General features: G+C 38.2%; 1 protein-coding gene across 3 annotated transcripts in view; it reads left to right on the top strand.

Moving 5' to 3' along the window:
- Positions 1–256: 256 nt before the first annotated feature.
- KLHL18 (Kelch like family member 18) overlaps positions 257–23278 on the top strand; it is a 278350-nt gene continuing 255328 nt past the window's right edge. For 2 of the 3 annotated variants that reach the window (XM_067140348.2, XM_067140347.2), the window contains exons 1-3: positions 257–409; positions 548–678; positions 6719–6859. In XM_067140348.2, coding sequence (XP_066996449.1) covers positions 293–409; positions 548–678; positions 6719–6859 — 389 coding nt within the window. In that variant the 5' untranslated portion in view covers positions 257–292. The remainder of the gene's footprint in view (positions 410–547; positions 679–6718; positions 6860–23278) is intronic. The other variant, XM_067140349.2, reaches the window with a different exon arrangement.

The following is a 23278-nucleotide window of genomic DNA, read 5'->3' as shown; positions in this document are numbered from 1 at the left end:
TACTAAGGTACGATCCCTACATGGTAATAACCAAGAAGTTTACAGTTTTGACAGCTCTAAAATCTGTGAGATAAAGTGTCTGTTAGTAATCATAAATAAGTGTTTCTGAGTGTTGTGAAGTGTTTCATTCATACAGTATTGGAACTGGGTGTTAGTTAGATACCGAGCCCAATCAAATATCAAGAAAAAAAGAAGGATAGAATAGAAGATCAAGACGGCGGTGGATTAAAGTTACTCGTTGTTATGGCGATGGCGGGATTAAGCTGGGAGGAAGTCTGATGCTGATGCAGAAATGGAAGGTGACAACGAAGACTGTGTTATCTTTCAGCAGCTTGATTTATTCTCACAGGGGTTTCCTCTTATGGAGGAAATTCGACGGCAAGGAAAACTCTGCGATGTGACACTAGTGGTGCGTCTTTTGGGTATTTATAGTGTGTTCATTTTTCATACTATAATTTGCATTGTTCGGTTATGATATCAAGACTTATATGTTTTGAATGACCGGTGTAACTTGTTGTATATTCATTTCATTGCGTTGTACCTTCAGGTAGAGTCGCAGTCCTTCAGTGCACATCGTATTGTACTGGCTGCGACGATCCCGTATTTTCATGCTATGTTTACGCATGACATGGTTGAAAGTAAGCAGAGGGATATCACTATTCAGGGTATTTCATCAAGGTAAATATTCGAGTTGTTATTGTCTTTTAAGTTTGTTTTGTCTAAACGCTTTTATTATTAGTGCGTTTAACTATTTACTGTAGGTTATGCAAACAATGCCTGTTGGTGTCTTTATTACACATGCCTTATTTACATACATACATCATCATTAAAGACCGTTATACCTGTAAGCCTCCGAGAATCTACTAAATGTCGCCACAATCCTCTATTTGGAACTAGTGCTGTGGCCTCATTTAGATCTATACCTCTTATCTTTGAATCGTTAGAAACTGAGTCTAACCTTCGTCGTCTTGGTCTCCCACTACTTCTCTTAGCCTCCATAACAGAGTCCATCATTCTCCTAGGTAACTTATCCTCCTCCATTCGCCTCACATGACCCCACCACTGAAGCCGCTTTATGCCTACAGCTTCATCCATCGAGTTCATTCCTAACTTAGCCTTTATCTCCTCATTCCGAGTACCCTCCTGCCATTGTTCCCACCTGTTTTTACCAGCGCTCATTCTCGCGGTTACTTAGGGCATACCTATCTACGAAATGTCACTGTAATATTTGGCCCAAATGGAACATAATAATTGCTTTTACGCAAATAAAGTTGAAAATCTGCGGTACATTAAGAAATAGTATGAAATATTTTACTTGCAGAGAATGATATGGATACATACAGGGTGATTAATTTGAAAATACAGAGCGGAGCGCCGATGATTAGGCGCGCTGGGAAGCGGAGACAGCGAGCGCAGTGCCCGCCATGACAAGCAGGCAAAGTCGGCTCAAAGAAGCGGCATGATTACGCCTATAGAAACTAAACTGAACTTGCCGGCTACATAGATGCTCTGGACAAATAAGTAAATGAATAAACAAATAAATCAACTAGGAAATTAAACTGAATTCGCCAGTAATAAATAAATATATAAACAAATAAATCGATCAACTAGGAAATTAAACTGAACTCACCAGTATTTACAGACGATGCTGAAAGTGATCTCCTTCAGCTGCAATGCAAGCTTCACATCTTGTAACGAGATTTCGAAACACAGTTTGTGTTCATGGACACCGATAGAACGCACAATGTTCCTAATTTCAGTTTATAATTCCTCTGCAGTTCGAGGATTATTCCTGTAAACTTTTCCTTTAAGGTTTCCCCATAGATAAAAATCACGTGCATAAATCAGGCGAACGAGGGGGCCATAAGCCTTTATTGATGATCTGATCATCATCGAACATTTCCCGTAACCGTCGCATAGAGCTACGCGCCGTATGGGCCGTTGCACTATCCTGCTGGAAATAGCTGTACCTTTTCTCTTCTTCAGTCAGTTCAGCAAAAAATGGTTCCAGAATGTTGTGAATATAACGGTCAGAAGTAATTGTGTCCTGAAAAAATATCAGACCGATAATTCGTCAGGCACTGATAGCACACCACCCACCCACCTTCACATCGTGCAGAGGTCTCGGCTGTAAAATGTGCGGGTTGTCTGTATCCCAGATTCTATTGTTCTGTGAATTGAGATATCCACTCAAATGAAACCAGACTTCGTTGCTCATAAAAAGAAAGTTCGGATCCACAACACCATCGTGGACACTACTTATTAGCCAATTGCAAAATCGTATTCTTGCATTGAAATCTGTAGGCAGTATGTTATGGACTGAATGAGTCCGATAAGATCGTAAACGTAACAATTTTGTTGCATTACGTGCTGAAGAAGGCGAAATAACACTTTCCTGAGCTAATCTCCGAAGCAACTTATGTGGACTGACCTGGAGTCTTGCCTGTATATCTTCTAACCTCTCTTGTGTGAGAGCTGTTCTCTTCTTTTTCTTATTGCTTACGGAACCAGTACTACGCCACTTGTAAACGAGCTGATGCACGTAACGTTTTGATGGTACTGTCGCACCGGGAAATTGTCTACGGAATTTTCGAACGCACCTTTTAACTGGTTTCTTCTTCTTGTGCAAATAACACTCGACCAATAATATTCTTTGCTCTATAGTGTCTTTAACCGTCATGATAATAACTTCACAACACACCTTAAAAGTCCAATATTTTCTAACTGAGGGACAGTGTGAGCTGCGCATTGCAGTGAACACTTCTTATCTCGCCGTGTTGACAGAAGCCATATGGCACTCGCTCGGGACTTCCCACGGTATGCGAGAAGAACACCACCTTTGCAATACTTATCTTTCCTTATATTTAGGAAATAAACATTACAACAGGCGTTGTAAGATGAGACATGTTTCGCTTAACAGTCGTAAGCATCATCAGCCGAAAATAAATCTTAGCCTAAAGTTAGGTCAGGGCCCTGAACCTAGTGTCCTTGACATATATGGCACCCTAAGAATCAACATTTATTTTTAGAAAATGAAAATAGGCTTAAAACTAGTGTGAAAAAACATAGAATGTTACAACATGGCTAATAGAAAAAAACACAATCGAGTTGAGACAGAGGATAAGAACAGAAAGTACAATACAGAGCTGGTAGTGAAATAATTAAAATCATTAGGATATCATTGTTACCAGTCAGTCAATCAGAATGTTCAAACATAAAACAAGAGTGAAAATATATAAGTGTGTTCATCATGGCTGAATTAGAAAAAACACGTAATCGTGTTGCCAGAGGTTAAAAACATAAGGTACAACACAGAGCTGGCAGTGTAATAATCAAACTCATGGCTGCCAGTCAGTTAATAACAATGTTCATACATAACAAAACATGATGGTTATATTCTTTTAAGTGAAGAAATAATTAAATCCCACTCTTGTATAGATACGTGAGAATGGGCGAGAGAAATCATATATTGTAGCAGACATGGAGTAGTAACACTTCAAACAGGATTGATCACACCTGAAGCCGCTTCATTTTTGCTGGGAGTTCAAGACCAAAATGGAAAAAAATAAGATGCCAAGTGCGTGAACTGAAATCTCTTATGTTGGATGAGCGTTGACCGGAGACATTAACCGTTCAAGGGGGTCTGTTAAATTTATGCCCGTTGCTGCGTGTGTTGTATCTGTGTGCTTGCCTAGGCGGAGAGTAAGTTTTGTTATGTATGAACATTCTTAACTGACTGGCAACCATGAGTTTGATTATTACACTGCCAGCTCTGTGTTGTACCTTATGTTTTTAACCTCTGGCAACACGATTACGTGTTTTTTCTAACTCAGCCATGATGAACACTCTTATATATTTTCACTCTTGTTTTATGTTTGAACATTCTGATTGACTGACTGGTAACAATGATATCCTAATGATTTTAATTATTTCACTACCAGCTCTGTATTGTACTTGCTGTTCTTATCCTCTGTCTCAACTTGATTGTGTTTTTTCTCTTAGCCATGTTGTAACATTCTCTGTTTTTTCACACTAGTTTTAAGCCTATTTTCATTTTCTAAATATAAATGTTGATTCTTAGGGTGCCATATATGTCAAGGACACTAGGTTCAGGGCCCTGACCTAGCTTTAGGCTAAGATTTATTTTCGGCTGATGATGCTTAAGACTGTTAAGCGAAACATGTCCCATCGTACAACGCCTGTTGTAATGTTTATTTCCTAAATATAAGGAAAGATAAGTATTGGAAAGGTGGTGTTAACTATTATTCTTGTTTTAATGTTCATATCTGATGTCCAATACGGTCTACAATGAGATTTATTACTTGTAATGCGAGAAGAAGTCGGAACACTTAAAATATTCTCCCTGTACTTTACTACCTTACTACTTTTTTTTTTTTTTCCTGCTACGTCGCATTGCTTCCGTATGTGTTTTATTGTCTAACACTTTTGTGTGTGATGACTTTGCTCACTGAAGTTGTTTGCATTAATTAGGTGTTGTTTTCTTCATGTTGCTCATTCGTTTTGTGCCCTAACTCATTCATTAAATGATATATTTATTGGTCCAGGGATCATGCTATTTTCCTTTCAACAAAAAAGTAATATATTTATTGGTCCAGCGATTATGCTATTTTGCTGTTTGAACTGCACGCACTAGTCATATGGACAAAGATAATGAGAAATCACAGACATAGCACTCCCATTTGTTGGTGCTAGCCCTGGACCTCGAGAAAGAAACAAAAGACTGCACAAGCAGTGGAATACAACATAAGGAAGTCCTGTCTACAGCCCATAAGTATATATACACATTTCTCTATTAACAACGGTATTTCTTAATTTACCGCAGATTTTTCACGTAATTTGTGTAAAAGGAATTATTATGTTCCATTTGGGACAAATATTACGGGGACATTTCATAAATAGGTATGCGCTACGTAACCCATTCTCGCTACTTTCATGTCTGGTACTTGTGAATAAGATATCCTGAGTCACCCAGCTTTATTTACTGCACCGGATAATTTTTTGTACGTTTTCTGCGGTTGTAATATATCTCCCATCTAATAGCCTCCGAATTCTGATGTCTATATTACTTTGCCAGATGTTGAGTATTATTACGCTGCGGTATTACTCCAGCCCCTTTGACAACATATTTCTAATGTTATAAGTAAGTGGAAATTAATGAAATCTTACTTAGAGTGCGTCTTAGAGGAGAGATGTATTCATTGCGATGTCCATGAACCCACTATCCCGCCCCAAGAAGTACTTTTACTTTTATAACCTAATGAAGAGTATTGCACGCCATTTTCATTTCTGAAGCAGCTACTTACATTCCTATTGGCCAGTGTAAAGTGGCACATGATCTGTTTCCCGTCAATAATGTTAATCATAATCCATTACCAAACCCTGCATAATAAAAGTGCAAGAAAATGTAACATGTTAAGGAAACAATGTACAATGCAGCAGAATAATGGTCTTGTCCAGATCCTATCCCAATATCCGCACGGCAAGAACCAGTCCAGACCAATCGTGTTTCCACACGAAACTAGAGGCCTAGGGCTGCTTTGCGGCTTCTAACCTGGGGCTTACGCCCCCAGACCCCCTTTGACATATATCACAGGTCCTGTCCAGATCCTCTCCTAACCGTCCACTCAGCAAGAACCACTCCATACCAAGGGTCTTGTCCAGGTCCTATCCTAACCGTCCACACGGCAAGAGCCAGTCGAGACCAATTGTGTTTCCACATGAAACTAGAGGACTAGGGCCGCTTTGCGGCTTCTAACCTGGGAGCTTACGCTCCCAGACCACCTTTGGTTGTCCCTATATCACTGGTCTTGTCCAGGTCCTATCCTAACCGTCTGGCAACAAGTTCTCTCCAATCATGTAACAATAATCACCACCACGAGCTATCGAAGCACCACTCACTCATTAGTTCCTAAGTACAGAAGTTGGCAGTACTGAGCACCGCTTGACAACATCCTTTCCGAGAAGGCCGCGAGCGTGTAAACAAACGACAGTCATTACGCAGGTGTGAAAGTCTTGTCAACCAGGCTGGAGTAACGATTATGTAACTTTATGCAGTGTGCGATAACTGATTATAGGCCACCTGATATTTTTTAATATCACCTAACAGGGGTATTTTGATTTGTCTTCTTGTTACAAAGTAAAGAAACCAAGAGTCATTGAATTTTAGGGGAAATGCAACACGCGTATGTAGTTGTACTTAGGCAGCTTACAGAAGCTTAGAATTAGTATGAACCCATTTCTGTCTGAAGTTATCATATTTGTAACTTGCCAGAATACAGTATTTGGAATATCTATTTATATGGTTTCACTATGTCTAAATAGGCCTAGTAGTTGATTAGCACTTGCTTCTTCTGTCCATAATTACAGTATTCAGTCCCAGCATAGCTTATTGACATTACATTCGTGCAGATCATATCAATTGTCTTACCAGCACTTAGGCAGTCTGAATTCATAGGCTAAATTCCAGCTCTTTGTTGGCTATTAGGCTGATTGTTTTCAAAGGGGTGTTAAGAATTATTATTATTATTATTATTATTATTATTATTATTATTATTATTATTATTATTATTATTATTAAAAATTGTTTTTGAATTACCTTCTGTTTTTGTTTTATTTTTTACTGCAATACATTATTTTACATCACGCCTCAATGATGAAAATCTAAGTTACAGGACTGTATTTATTGTTTTCCTTACAGTGCCTTAGAATCCTTGATCAACTTTGCATATAGTGGGCGTGTGATTATCGAGAATAACAATGTTCAGTCTTTGATGGTTGGTGCGTCGTATTTGCAACTAATGAAAGTCAGAGATGCCTGTGCAGATTTTTTGAAGAGGCGGTGAGTACATTTTAGTATTATCATTTGTAATCTGTTTTCTCAAAAATGTGTTAATAAGTGTCAAATAAATGTATATTTCTTGACCTTCCTATATTGTTACATTCATAATTAATTTTCATACCAAAGTCCGTCCATGTGTCCATGAAAACTACAATTTTTAAAAGTATTTCCGGTTACTTGATACAGAAGGCATTTTACCTAGAGAAGTGAAGCTACTGTGTTTTTAAATAATTAATTTGTTATACATAATACGTTCTGTGAACGAATCATATCCATGAAATTTCATTATAATTTTTGTCCTAAATGGAAAATAATTGCTTTCAAGCAAATCAACAGTAAAATTAGCAGTAAATTAAAAAATACCATTACTAGAAAATTATATACATAGATTGCTACATTACGACTGTGAATTCTACTGCATCACAGCGCTTCAGTACTGGTATTTCTTTTGTTCCTGTAACACTTTTTGTGTGAAGATGTTGCCCACTTAAATTCTTTGAACTTCTTTGCTTTACTTTGCTTGGTGGGGCGAGTTGTTAACTTGTGCCCATTAATTAATATAATTATTGGCCAGGGATCATGCTGGTTTTTTTCCAGCAAAAATCTTTTTTTCTAGAATTACGATATCATACCTGCCAAGTATTCCGGTTTTCCGTAAAATGTATGGATTTTGAGTGTGTTTTACAGTTGTATGGATGAACAACGTTGTTATACGGATTTTGAATATCCGCGCTTGGTTTCGCTTTCTGACTGTAGTTGGTCTTGACGAGATGCAGTGTTTGAAATTCGACCGGTAAATGTATCGATTATCACCGTGCTTTTGTCACTTGTTCTACCTCAACTGCTACCCCATTCAACGAGATGTTCCCAAACAAGTAGCAGGCTGCGATTTTGAAGGTAAATCCGTGAAAAGCAGCAGGCTGTGAATTTATATAAAACAACTTGAATAACTGCGTCGTGCTTCTTAGCAACTGAAAGGCTTTGTTTTTGTGTGTGTGTGTAACATTGGCTGTAGTTATGAAACTCGTGGAATTGTGTGACGAATTTCTAAGCTATTTTTAGTGGTTTTCTTAATGATTTCAACTAAGAAACTATATTATCAGTCTTTTCAGGAGGCATATTCTGCTTAATTTCCTTGTTTTTTACAATCAATAAAGTGTTCCCAGTGTTAAGTGAAAACAGATGAGCACTCATCAAGATGTAACTTTGTGTATTTAATTTCAGGGGTGATCATAACATATACAGTAAAGCCTTGATGCATCGTTTTTCGGGGGGCAGGGGAGAATGACGACGGATACGGGAAAACTAAATGTGGGCAACATAATAAATAGGGGGAAAACAAAATAATAAAATACAGGTACTGTATTGGGACATTTTTCATTATATTATTATTATTATTATTATTATAAAAACAATGACGCGTGGCTTCCGGAGCCGGGTGCAGATCTTTCGAGTTGACACATGATAGGTGATATACGCGCATATGAAAATGCTGCCCTACCTAAGATGAATTGTAATGTTTAATTCGGCAGGCAGCCCCCCAACCGTTGGAATTAACCAAGGAAATTTAAATTCCTCGATGCAGTCGAGACCCCTTGAACCAAAGGCCAACACGTACTAACCATTCAGCTTATACTATACATACCGGTATGAATATGTTGCAGCCATGATATGTAGGCTTACGAGATGAAAATAAAGGGCGTGACTTTTACGCCGTTTCGTTTTACATTTCGTAATAATTGAAAACCTTTACAGTCAGTTCTTTCTTTGCAAATTAAAGATACACGTGGATATTACGGTGATAACCTGTATTTAGGAAAAAATTCCATAGTCCTTTTGCGAACGATAGGTTTGATACCCAACACGTCGCGGCTCCCGCAGCTCAGCTCCGACGATGTCACAGAGGTTAGAAATTCAATGCTGCGCATCTCGAACGATGTCACAGCAGCTTGTGCGAAGCTGCCAACATAGGAACTAGTTACAAGACTAGGCTTTGAGAAAAAATTATTGGTCTGGCTTGGTTAGGTCCGGCTTGTAATGAGACTATTGGGCAGAGGGCAACAAAACGGTCAACAGGCCTCTAGCATTCCTCACACTCCACAAGGTGCGACGCGATTAATCACCCTGTGACTAATTAAAATGTATCTGGCGCACTGCACGATTTTCTCTTATTTTCAACGAAGTTGGCAGCCCTAGCCAGCCTATGCTAACACAGAAAATGGTGGCAAATTTGGGTTTTACGCTGTCTACGTTTTAATTCTTGTAAACAAGAATACTTCTAGGGGTTGGTTAGTGAGCCGAGGAGAAGCGTTGGACCGGGAGGCTCGTAGTAAGGTTACGCGTGAATAACCTGTGCACAACACTCAGCCTACAAGATCCTTGTTCAAGACTGCTAACTCCGAATCGCATGTACATTCGCGCGTAACAGGTTGCCGCTATTATATGCTAAGAGTGTTGAGCAGTCCCTCTAAATAAATAAAAAACCTTGCGTATATTTTTCTTATGCACGATTGATCAATGCAGGAAAATTGTGACTGAGGAAAAATAATTTTTCAATGATCGATGCGATAAAATGATAGTTTGAGAAACGATAGATGCGGGGAAATTTAACATTGGTTTATATGGAACATTGTTGGGACCGAATAAATTCAACGATGAATACAGGAAAACGACAATTCCAGGAACGATGCATCGAGGTTCTACTATATCTGACTTGTATTAGTATTGTTTATAATCTCTCCTCCCCCTGCCGTCCTTTTTCATTACGTCCCAAGACTGTTACGCTCGCGCGTGTTTAAAAAAATCCACTTAAGGATCTTCCGGATTTCTCTTTTTGAAAGTTGGCAGGTATGCGATATACGTTTCACCTCCATTTTCCCATAACTGCCCGTGCTAGTCATGATGGGCAAAGATGTTGAGAATTCACAGACATAGTACTCCCATTTTTCGGTGCTATCTCATCAATTAATATAATTATTGCTTTCTTTCTTTCAACAAAAATGTTTGTGTAAAATTACAATATACTTTTCACCTCGATATTCCCATTTGAACTTCCCACACTAGTCATGATGGAGGGACGAAGATATTGAGAATTCATAGATATAACACTCCCATTTGTCGATTAGAACCAAGACGAGCACTAATTTGAAAAGTGAATTACGACATTTTTGCTTGCCATGTGTGTGTGTACCGGGCGAGTTGGCCGTGCGCGTAGAGGCGCGCGGCTGTGAGCTTGCATCCGGGAGATGGTAGGTTCGAATCCCACTATCGGCAGCTCTGAAAATGGTTTTCCGTGGTTTCCCATTTTCACACCAGGCAAATGCTGGGGCTGTACCTTAATTAAGGCCACGGCCGCTTCCAACTCCTAGGCCTTTCCTATCCCATCGTCGCCATAAGACCTATCTGTGTCGGCGCGACGTGAAAGCCCCTAGCAAAAAAAAAAATAGCTTGCTATGTGGACAGTACGCGCTGCAGCCATAGATAAAAGCCCCTCGAAGAGAGTGTGGCCCCAAAGGAGCCACTGTTCTCATGACAGAGATTGGCTTACAGCGATAGCAGTGCTATATGGGCTAGTAGTAGAAAGGTAAATTCATACTTTTTTCTGTTCTCATGACAGAGATTGGCTTAGGGCGATAAATTATAATCGTTTCCTTTACATGTTCTATTTATTTATGTTTTTCTTTGGTCAGGGTTGGTAACAATACAATTATCATGATAGATGCAATTGACATTACTTTGGCCAATAGGAATGCAATTAACTAAATTTACTACTTCGGCAATGAACAATAGCGAGTGCTGTTCTTTATATATATATAAAGTAAAATGTCCTGACTGACTGACTGACTGACTGACTGACTGATTCATCATCGCTGAGCCAAAGCAACTGGACAGAAAGAAATGAAATTTTGGGAATCTTTAAAAATGTGTATGTGTATGTTCAGTCGTCAGCCCTGAGGCTGGTTGGATCCTCAACAGCTCCGCCATCAGCTGTCATAGATGGCCTAGGCATCACTGAAGAGGCATACTAGGGAAATGAGGAGTGAGGTAGTTTCCTGTTGCTTTCCTCACCGAGCCAGAAGTTGCTATTACATTTCAGTCTGCCAAGTCCACTGAAATGCATGCATCAACCGACCCTATGATCAACATTTTCACACCATTCATAGCAGGGACTGGGTGCATAAGGAATGGCATTACTAGCATCACTCATACCTCAGTCACTTTCATATTGTCAGAGCCAAGGATAAGACTACGACAGGTCAATGAAAGTAACAAAATTGCTCTAGCCTATACCAGAAGACATAGTGCACTGTAAACACTAGGTCCTGCCAGTAAAGGCATATCTGGGAAACACATTTCTTTGTTCTGTGAAAATCCGTGTTTGGGGGGGGATAAAGAAGTGAAGCAGTTGAATAATTTTTATGAGGATACTTATATCTCTAAAACTGAAGACATCGGGCGAGCTGGCCATGCGGTCAGGGGCGCGCGGCTGTGAGCTTGCATCCAGGAGATAGTGGGTTCGAATCCCACTGTCGGCAGCCCTGAAGATGATTTTCCAATGTTTTTCACTTTACAAAGGAAAAATTAAGTGTATCCTCCCAATTCAACATGTCATATAATTCCATCATTGATGGAGTAATCAAATTCAAACATGTTTAGACTTGCTTGAGCCATCTTCAGTGAAAAAGTGGGGGAGGGTGAAGTAATTTCATTCTTCCGAAACTCATGACCACACAAAAGTTGAAATGGCACTCTATGATTGCTTCTTTATGTACTAGGTGTTAAATAGGACAAATTGAGAAATAAATTCAGCCCTTAAGGGTAAAATGGGGTTTAATACCTGAAAACAAATATATTCCTTTCTCTGAAATCGTTTTACATATAAGGTTGAAATTTAACATGATGGCTCCTCCTGTATGTCTTAGATTTTCAATAAAACAATCTTAAAATAATCCACTCCTAAAGGTTTTTGACTAGGGGTGGGGGCTGACAACATAATAAATATTAATTTTTCTCCAACCGTTTGCCAATATGGGCTTCAAATTTCACATATTGATTTTCCTATATCTAAAAGATTTTTAATAAAACGTGGTCTAAAAACAATGCACCCCTAAGGGGTCTTGACTGGGGGTGATGTCCGATGACACACACATTTATTTCTCTGAAACCGTTCAACAGACGAGGTTGAAATTTCACATGTCCTATATATTTTTGATTTTAAATGATAAGTGGTCTTGAAACAATATATCTCTTAAGAGGTTTTGACTGGAGTTTGGGGCCTGATGACAAAAAGGCAATTTATCTGAAACCGCTTGACATATGAGGTTGAAACTTCACCTAATGAATGCTCCTATGTGGATTACATTTTAACTAAAAATTCATCTTAAAGCAACACACATTTAAGATGTTTTGACTGGGGGATGAGTTCTGATGACATAATATCCAATTTCTATGAAACAGTTTGACATACGAGGTTAAATTTTCACATGATGGTTGCTCCTGTGTGCTTTAGATTTTTAACAAGAAAAGGTCTTAAAACAATACACCTCTGGGAGGTTTTGGCTGGGGGATTCACTTTTACGAAACCGTTTGAATTACAAAATTAAAATTTCAAATCGTACTAAATATCAAAGTTTGAGACAAATTTAAATGTAAATGGGGGTTAAGATCCAAAAACAGAGATATTCATTCCTTCATCCGAAACCGTTTAACTACGAAGACAAAATTCCAAACAGCCATATATATTTTAAATCCTTGGTGTGAATTAGGAAATATTTTGAAACACCTCACCCTTAAGGTGTTAAATGGAGTTATCTCCGCAAACAAAATTATTCATCCCTCCAAAACTGTTTGACCTACAAATTCGTAATTTTACGAGAAGTTTCTTCGTATATGTCCTAGATGTAAAATATCATATACTTCAAAATATTTCTCCCCTAAGGGATTTAGATGTTGGTTGACACTAAAAAACCACAATATCCCTTCTTTTGAAACCGTTTCAGGCACAATCTTAAAATTTTATATTAAGGGTAGTCTTCTATGTCCTAGATGTTAAGTAATATTTTTTAAACATTCATTCCTCCATTACTGTTCAACGAACAACATCTAAATATCACAGGTTGATCGCTTTTACATCTTAGAGGTTTAATAAGATAGGGTTTTAAAACATTCCACTTCTTCTGTACAGGGTTCAAATATCTGTTAGATAAGAAAATTAATAATCATTTCCCCAAAACCATTTGACGTACGAACTGAGAGTGTATTTTACAGGTTCAATCGACAGTAGACTCTCCAAAATGTAAAATTTTGAATAATATCTTTCATTTTAAAACCGTAGTGGAGCACGGGTATCTTGCTAGAGATCGGACCAGCTAGGAAGACAGCCGGTGAGGGGAAGTGTACGAGTGAGAAAGCAGGGCCGTGGGAGCGAGAACGCTGGCTTCCCCTTCTCGCTTGGTGTTGTGGCGACGTACAGTTGACCTGAAATATTTGTTATAACTAACATGTAACACTTCACAGATTTAGTGGAATTCCCTTTCAGCTATAAATTACAGGCATACCTAACCGAAATAAATATATTTACGAGCATTACATATGATATATAGATTTAAGGAGTTAGAACGTAATTTAACCTCTTATTATAGTAGCTGTCAAAATCTTTTTCGTGTATTAATTTGCGTAGCCATTATTTTAAATTATAATGAGATGTAAAATTAACTTTACGATGCTGTAGATGTACATTGTAGAATATGGTTTGGTATAACAACAGGCTTTATAGCCTGACTCACGCCATGCAAAATAAGTCGATGATGATAATAATAATATCATAATACAGTGAAACTCGGTTAAGAAGTTCCCGCATAAGTTTTCCCGCCTAAGAAGTGTGATATTCTTGGTCCCTTGATCATTTGCATTAAGATTTATGTATATTTTTCCCATTTAATGTGTTCTGTTGTAAATATATTTCCCGGTTAAACAGTTTATATTTTAGAGCCCCTTGAGATAGAAAACGTCCACTCAAAGCAGCCCATGGTTAGAACCCTCCAGTCTCCACGCAAGTTGCACCCTGTGTTAGACTGTTCACGTGCTCGCTGTGTGTCTCTGGTGTCACAGAAACTGTGCGGGCTTGCGAAGGCCATACTACGTCACGCTATGACAACACGGACACCAGATGCTCACTCTCACCTTGCGGAATCAAATCGAACCCATCAGTCAAAATTTCCACTCCACCGTTCCATCTAGCAGAATAGAATAGAACGGGATTCCATGTGGGAAACATAAAGCACGCAATGGATGGTTTGATAAAACTTTAATGCAGTAATTTGCGGGCCGCGACGGGGTGAAGTCTTTAATCGAGGTGGCCTAAACATTAATTAAAAACTGTAAAGTGTATTTGTCCACAACATTACTGTTAATCTATCACAAAATTGAATATTCTAACCTGTTTGATTTTTCATTCCCTTGCGTATTTCCTTCCAGGCATTCTCTCTTACGTTGTTGTTGCAATAATACTTGGGTTTTGTCGTAGAGGAAATTACGTTTTTGAACTAAACTGATAAGATTTTCCGTGTCCATTATTAGTGAGATGAACGAAAACAACTTCCCGACTCTATGCAGGAAACAGCCGACTTGCCAGCTGATACACATGCTGCCAAACAGCTGGCCGAAAGATCCCGAACGTCTACGAAGTTGAACGAATGTTGATTGCCAACTGGGTGTTGGTGGGAGTCACACAGAGGCATTGCAATACCACGTGTTGGCATAAAATTGAAAGTTATTTTTAATTTTAGCTTTATACGAGCTAAACATTGTATTATCGTGTCACTCGTAATTATTACATCGCATTATTAGAACATAGCACAAGGATGAGGAGACATGATATAAAATTCTCGCGGGGAAAGAAACTGTTTACGTTTAGATGTGCTAGCGTTGCTACTGCGCCTTTATCACTCCCACGTAATACCCCAGATACTTTTTCCATGCACTCATTTATGCAACTTCGAACCTGTGTTTCTTTTCTTCATTACCTATAGCATGAAGAGGATTGAAGCAGGAGAATAAACTCAATACTGGCTTGGCCATGCGGTACTTGCGAAACAGCCAGGAACTACGCCCGTTGCCGTGACGACCAGTAGGAATGCAGGGGCGATTTAGGCCTAGGTTCTAATAGTCTCTAAGAATAAGTTGGCAGATTTCTCATTTGCTGCCGTTATCCTTGAAGCAGGTGTCGGGTGTTTGAGGAAGATAGAAAGCACATGCTAACAAACTGTAGTACAAGTCTTGTCTTTGCGTCTTGTAAGCCTAAGCTACGGATTCCCAAGCATAGTGTAGCGTCGTAATTAGTATGAATAGGAGTCGGTGAAGTTAGTTGTACTTGTAATATCAACGTACAAACGTTTTAAGTGAAAATGAGCGGAACTCGGAGGAAAGAGATCAAGCGAAAGGCACTAACAATAAAAGACAAAGTGGAGATTATAAGGAAAGTGGAGTCATCTACACTTTCCCGTGTTGCTTTGGCAAAGGAGCTGGGGATGCCAGCGTCTAGATTGAATGGCATTATAGCGAAGAAAGAAGAGATCTTTACTTCTGCAGGTAATACTTCAGCAAATTGCAAGGAAGTTAAATCTGAAAAGTACGATGAAATAGAACAAGCTCTGCTAATATGGTTTAAACAGCAGCAAATTTAAACATACCTTTCAGTGGGACTATTGTGCAGGAGAAAGCCGCATGCAAATTAAGGGCACCTTTTACCGCGTCGAACGGGTGGCTGGGCCGCTTTAAAAATGGAGCCGGCATCGTTTGCAAAACAATTTGTGGCGAAGCAGTGTGTGTAAGTGCAGAGGAAACAGAAGCGTGGAAAGAATTGGTTCTGCCTGCTAACATAAGCAAACCTTGCAAGGTTTTTAATCTCTATGAATTTGCAGTTTTTTACAAGCTTATTCCGGATATGTGTCTACTTTTGAAGGGAGAACCTTGCCACGGGGTAAAATTAAGTAAAGTGCAAGTTACAGTAGGCTATTGGTTGGTGCTAATGGAAGGAACTGAAAAACTACCTCAACTGATGATAGGGAGGTCTAGGAAGCCACGTTGTTTAAAATATGACAGAATTTACCGTGCAAGTACACCAGCAACAAGTCAGCTTGGATGACAAGTTTCCTGTTTGAAAAGTATATGCAGGCATTAGATGCAATAATGGGGAGCCAGAACACATAAAGGCAATGTGGGAAATAGAGAAGTTTATACTTCAAAAAAGCAGTAAAGATATGAAACAGTCAACCCTGGACAGTTTCTTTTCCAAGACTTTTGTGTTTGAAAATGTATTTAATGTCTAATGCAGTACAGAATTTACATGATGTACAGTTCCTGTTTACTGTTTTAATGTTCTTAGTATTTATTCTTATCTCTTGTGCAAGGTTTTATATAATATGTTCCCTTCTCTTATCAAGTATATTTATAATACGGTATGTTCAGTTATTTTACATTATCTCTAAAAATATTGTCATGATAATAGAATTTTTATATTGTGGCTTTCTGTTAGCAGCTCTTATATATCGGCCTATTTCGGTATTGTTCACAAACAAGGAAATCTGTTGGCTGTGTGTTTCACATGTATTTCAAAGTACAGAATAAGTTTTTGGGCATTACCCCTTTTAAGAAGTTTCCTGCTTAACCCTAGAAATGCCGAGTGTTTTTCCCTAAATGTCAAGCCATTTTCGCATGCATTACACATTTATGATTTTAACTAATTTAATCACGCTTAGATAGAGAAAAGTTAGACACACAGCACACCATATTACTCATAAAGCTTCATTTAACAAGCTTATGTAAGTATTATATAATTTACTTGCTTATCTGTTGCATATCAGGCAATCAAAATTTTGGAAAAGTAAAAAAAATAAGTCTTTTCATATTTTCAAGTTCACCATTAGTAATAACAAAACACTTATTTCAAAAATCACTATATACAAAACACGTGAAATTTCTTATAGGTTTTAAAGATATTAAGTTCTCAAAATTAAACACAGAAATAAAATCACGAAAGAATCGAAACATTCCGAGCTACACACAGTTCCGTCAGCCGCCGAGCACTAGTCTGAGTCATTCTCGGAGAGTTTTATTTTCCTGCCAGGCCTCGTAGGCCTCCAGGAATGCTGCAATTTATGAAAACAATCACGGTGCAGCCCATGTTTATTAGAATAGCAATGTATTTTTTCACTTCGGGGACAGTTACATCAAACCAGGATCGCATACGATAAAAGGCCTTCATTTTCTCCAGAATCTCTTTTAGGTGCAATTTCTTTCGCCACATAGTCATTACTTTATTTCTTTCACCAAGTGCTTCCAAATAAAATGCGTAAAGAACAAGTAGAAATAGATAATGAGTGTACTGTTTCGGCTAGGACAGTTCCTAATGCCAAGATCCCGTACGCGGAACTTGTCGGAAACATCGAACTCCTGTTCACGTGGGTAAACCCTGCACCACTTTGGTGTTACGGAAACAGTATCATCCAATAAAACGTCGGCAGGGCTGCTCTGTTCGTCAGAATCACTTTCAACTTCAGATTCTGGAATATAATCTTCTCCGCTATCAGAAGAATCATAAGCTAAAGAAAATGTCACTGGAAGAGGAAGCATCCCAGTCAGCTCCAGGAACTTCACGAATATCACGTGAATCACGTAGCTCACGATCCATGATGAAAGTTTACACTTCAGAAGAAACAATTTAAAAAATAAACTCAATCTGTTGAAAGATATTCACAGCAACAAACCGAAACGGCGAGCGAGCGCGAAGTTGCATAGCAACTGAGACGACAAGGGGATGAGGAAAGAGTAGCTGACTTTATACCTACCATGACCTTGACTGAGTCATTTCCGGCTAGTAAGGAATGTATGATGAAAGACTTGCAGCTTCCTCTTCAATGTCGTACTTATTAAAATAGTGTAAGTGAACGATAAATGATGTTATAACTGATTAAGCGAATGCATGTACTATGCGTCGCGCGTGCGATGTTGGCATTCTAGTGACACACTATTGAGTCGCAAGCGTGACGTTTGGCAGTACTATACTCCGTACGGCTCTACTTCTAAATTGATGTTTTAGCAGATTTTGGCTCTGTCTGGTGGTTATGCGTTGAAGAATAGACATCCAACCAATCCCAAGCTGCCATTCATATCGATTTATATCGGCAAAGCATGATCTCGAAACTTAGTTGCCAACTCTAATATTTACATTCGCCACGTGGTTAACCTATCTCGCTCAGCGTGTTTGGTATTCGGTACGGTTCGCGATCTTTTGCATTTTCCTTCAATATTTAGTGTGTTTTTCACATTGTTGGAGGGTTCCAGTGACTCTGAGATCAGTAGGGTGTTCCCTTTGTAGGCCGTAACCTCCTTTCTGTGCCAGCCATTAGCCGTTAATGATGTGTTATTTCCTCATTCTCTTTTATTGTTAATAATATATTCTCTTATAGTGCCAGATATTGTTAAAAAGTGTAGTTCTTGTGAATTTGCTTTCAATCCATATTCATTCGTTTTTCTGAGTACTGTATTACAATTTAAAAGGGCTGTTTACCGCGGTCATATTGCATCAGCTGTTCTCGCAGGCGTAGCGCGCTGGCAACAGAGGGAAGGCGATGCTCATTTGTTTTGCGAAACTTCAATTTAGAAGTAAGGCCGTGCGGAGTATAGGGTAAAGAAGTTTTTTTTTTTTTTTTGCAGTCCATTGAAAACTTCTTAACAGAGTTTCACTGTAATAAATTTTGCTACAAGGCGAGAAAGCAGGGTTAGACTATATGATCACTTGTCCCTAGCTCCTTAAACCCATGATTTTGTTGCTCTCTTGTAAAATAAGAAATGTGACTTAACGATATGATATATATATAACTATATAATGGTTCTCAGGTACAGAAACAAAATATAATTCATAAAAAGAAACACCATAAAGTGTCTACATATGCTGAGTAAAAGGCAACAACGTATGTATACAAAGTTAACGTAAATAACAGTTGAAATAATAAAATAATACTATCTTCACAAAACGGGCACATAGCCTACTTGTTTTATAATGTCCTCTACAGCTCTTCAATTCCACTGAGTCCTCTGTCATCACTCCTCTCGTCCTCACCGGATGTGTCGTCGGCTTCCAGCTGGATCACAAAGGACTCTACAATGTCTTCAGGAGGTTCCTCATCCCTCATGAAGTCTTTCTCCACCTTTGTGGGTTCACATTTACGCTTCCAGCGGATATTGATGCAAATTTCTGCCTAACGAGTTCCTGTACGTTGTCAATAGTGAAGGTGAAGTTGTGAGAAGCTACCCAGTTCTTCACTTCTGCCCACATTATTTCAATACGGTTCAATTCAGGATGATATGGGGCAGTCGAAGGACCGAGTGCCCGTACTGTTCCACGAGTTCATCTATGACGTAGGTGTTGTATGCTGGCTTGTGCAATTTAATAAGCTCATAAAGCTCGTGTTTGTACATCGTCTCACGGTGTGGAATGTTCCTATTCACTAGCCAGGAGATAGTCACTTTCCATGAGCTGGTGGTTGGAGCACGATCTACTTCCTTGTTGTCAATCACGAGAACACTGCGAGGTGAGAGATTAAGAATAAGCATATCTTTCACCCACTTCAAAAATTTGTCACTATTCACGTCATCGTGGTATTTGCCACTCTTGCTGCCAGACTTCCAGATTAGCAGACAGTTCTTGATGAAACCCATTTCCCCGCCAGCGCATATACAATTCCAATTACATGTAACAAGCTTTAACAGCTTCAATTTAGATAATATTGTATTGACTATAAATCAAATAGCGAATATTTAAGTTTAACTTAAATATTATATTTAAGTGGTCCGATTATTCAATACATATATAATTTATTACATTTAGTACATGTTTCGTCCCCTAAGGGGTATTATCAGCTATAATAAACTACAATAATATATCAGAATACCAAAATTACATTACACTTTACTGCTTCGGCCCTGTGTTGACTTTAAATCCTGAAGCGTTCAATCTTATATTAAAAATTAAGGAATGACCATCAAAGATCTTATAGATCTTTCATAAAGAACTATTTTAAATCAAGAGTTCTTATTCACAACAATGATTATTTGAAGATTTTATGTATACAGCTGTTCGTTCCCACGAACTTTATCATCAAGAGTTTAATGAACAATTCAACCAGTTTCATTGATTATATGACTTGCAACGTTAACAAAGTTTGCCAATATTTTACTTTAAATGTTGTCATACAATAATGTCTTTGATGTGTCTTTCCAATTTAATAATGTAATTTTGTTATTCTGATATATTATTGTAGTTTATTATAGCTGGTGATGTCCCTTAGGGGACAAAACGTGTACTAAATGTAATAAATTATATATGTATTGAATAGGCGGACCACTTATTATAATATTTAAGTTAATATTAAATGTTCACTATTTGTACAACTATAAGTCTTTTTCCTTTTGACATGAGCGCTAATATATCGGATATTGAATTATCAGACCAGCCTTTGCTGGTATATGGGATGTTTGTATATAGGTTTCATCAGTGTAAACTATAGGCCTATCCTCTGCCCAATACTGGGCAGTTTTTTTTTCTTTTTTTTTTTTTTTCAAATAAACAAATCTTTTGTATTTTATATCCTGTTTTTCCCTTAGGATGGGCTTGTTAGTTATCTTTCATTTTTTTCCCCAATGATATCCTAATGATCGAAGGATTCGCTTGACACTAGTATTGGATCCTTTGAACTTTAAGCCTTTCTCTAACTTTGCACAAGTTTTTTAAATTGTAGGTAAACATTTCTGAACTAAATAAAAATTGTTGACAATACGACGTACGGCACCTTCAAGTAACATTCTTTGTGCGCATTCTTTTGTTGTTTTTTTGTTTGGTGTTTCAAAAGACTATCCATAGGTTTACCTAATTTTATCGCTTATCGTTTTTCGCTCTTGATCCATGCCACGGAACTTTCTGACACTCCAACAGCTGCTACTACTCTTTCCTGCACTTTCTTACAATCTATCACAAACTTTTCTTCCATTGCCTCCCTTTCCATTAAGTTTCTAATGTTTGAGATTGCTGCACGAGTCTGACTCTTTAGCACCTTACGATGCAGGCTAATTTTAAAGCCTTCCATACTGTCACAGATAGGCCTAACGTTCACCACCACTAACCACAGTTACTACACAACGAGAAATTAGAAAGCAGCGTGCGACAGCTGAGTGTAAACTTATGCACTGAACTGTCCTTGTAGTAGGAGCTTTGTTAGGAGGAGATGCGCTATGCTGGATCATCCAAAGTGCGCATGCGCAACCAGACGTCTTCCTAACTGGCCCGATCTCTAGTTAGGTTTAATAACCTAAACGTATATGTACTTCCGGAGAAGAGCTGGTGAGTTCCTGGACATCGCAATGCGTCTCTCCTCTGAAAGGCATTCCAAGTAAGATTTGCATAATTTCTACTTATAATGTTATAAACCTTGGTGGTGTCAATTTTTGCAGATATAAATAAGGTTATGGAAAAATATAACTTATGCTGAATGCTATGCAAAATTTCTGACAAGTTATTGGTACTTCACGAATTATGGCAGTGATTTCTTATTGATTTCAGTAAAGTGGACAATTATTATATATCAATTAATTAGCATGGAGGAAAAACAAAGTTCTTTCATAGAGGGGCTAATATTAATAATGAAGTTAGTGATTACTGGACTGTATACCACGTGTAAGTGCTAGCACCCCCAAAACAAAATAAGATTGAATCAGCCTGTAATAGTGTTGAAGTCCATTCACCTTCCTGTTCTGTGAGAAGAAAATGTGAAGATGTAGAAACATATTTTCTTCTTAGAAGGAAAGTCAACACAGATTGGTTAGGCCATTTCGAGTGGTTGCTATAAGACAATATTTTTCCTGTGTAGAACAAACTCTAATAAGCTGGGGGAATAATATTTAATAATTTTGATTATATTTGTGAGTAATAAACTTTGTGGCAATCAAAATATTCAGAGTACCTTCTGATTTCAAAAGTCCGTGCTCTGATATATCAGTAGGTATAATGTTGAAGGCAAGACATAAAAATTAATTTTTCATATCTATTGTGGGAACAAATATCCTTTGAATTGTCAAATATAAGAACTGGCATATTATATTAATAAAACAATAGTTTTGCAACTTCTTTTTTTTTTGTGTGTGTGTTTATTCATTAGAGGCTCGTAAAATAATGCTGCACCACTGAAGAATTATCCACTTGGAACACTGGCCAGTAGGGGCAGCAGGAATGTACGAGAGAGCAAGTTGAAAAACACTCGTGTATCTTGGAATTAATTATCCACTGGTTTAGAAAACTTTCCAATGTACTGATTACACTAGTCTAAAAAAAAAAAAAAAAAAAAAAAAACCTTTTTTGTCTGCTACTGAGAATTTCATGTGCCTTTTACTGAAATTGCTGCACTGATTCCAAATCTGAAATCATATTTATCCTAGCATGTCGGTTTTTTTAGTTATGAGAGTGCAACTATAAGTGTAAATCTGACTATTCATATAAATACCAGGTCAGTTAAACGAGCAAAATAAATTAATATATTCTTTGCAAATGTTTATATTAAGCTATTTTAAATAATTTTATACATGAATGTAGACTTACATGCAGTGAGTACTAAAAACCAATTTTAAATTGCTTTTCCGCTTATGTTGGCTTGAGGATGATCACTGTAAGAATCAGCAGAAATCGCCCATCATACTCAGCCCACATTGACCCTGGTACCTGGATTCCAACCATTGTGTAAGTCCAGTGTAAAATACTGTACAGCAAAAATGATTGACCCCCTGTGGGTGGGGGACGCAGATGAAGAATACACCCACAGTATCCCCTGCCTGTTGTAAGAGACGACTAAAAGGGGTGACCAAGGGATGATTGTATTAGAACCTTGAAACTACTTGTGATTAGTACCAATGGGATGGTAATGGGTGGTGTGAATAAAAATGAGCACGCAGTCTTTACTCGCAAATTTAGAGCAGGCTCTTGCAATGAGGTGAATAAAAACTGCTGGTCTGTAGCAGTCTCTCACAGCAGACTTGTGACCTTGAGTACACATTCTAGTTGCTCGAGTAGCAGAGTGTGTGCTCCAGATTTCTGGTGAATAAAGATAAAGCAGCCACTCATTTCCGTTAGCTAGCGCTTGCTCCTGTTTCCTTGAGCTAATTCAGTAGGTGACTCCAAATGATAGTGCCAAGTTGAATAGCATGGCAGAGAGTATGGTGATGGTTAATCGGAAAAGAAAATGTTATGAACTTCACACAGAATCAACTTGATTACAAAGTGTTATATAGGTCCAGTAAGGTCCATTGTTGATATGTCATGGTGGAACCTCTCACCACGTTCATCACTTTGCCGGGAAAAATTCAATAAGTAAA

The sequence above is a fragment of the Anabrus simplex genome, chromosome 2 (assembly GCF_040414725.1).
Source record: "Anabrus simplex isolate iqAnaSimp1 chromosome 2, ASM4041472v1, whole genome shotgun sequence".
In the NCBI taxonomy this organism is placed as follows: domain Eukaryota; kingdom Metazoa; phylum Arthropoda; class Insecta; order Orthoptera; family Tettigoniidae; genus Anabrus; species Anabrus simplex.
Note: the sequence above shows the minus strand (reverse complement) of the source record. Positions and strands in the feature narration are given on the sequence as shown.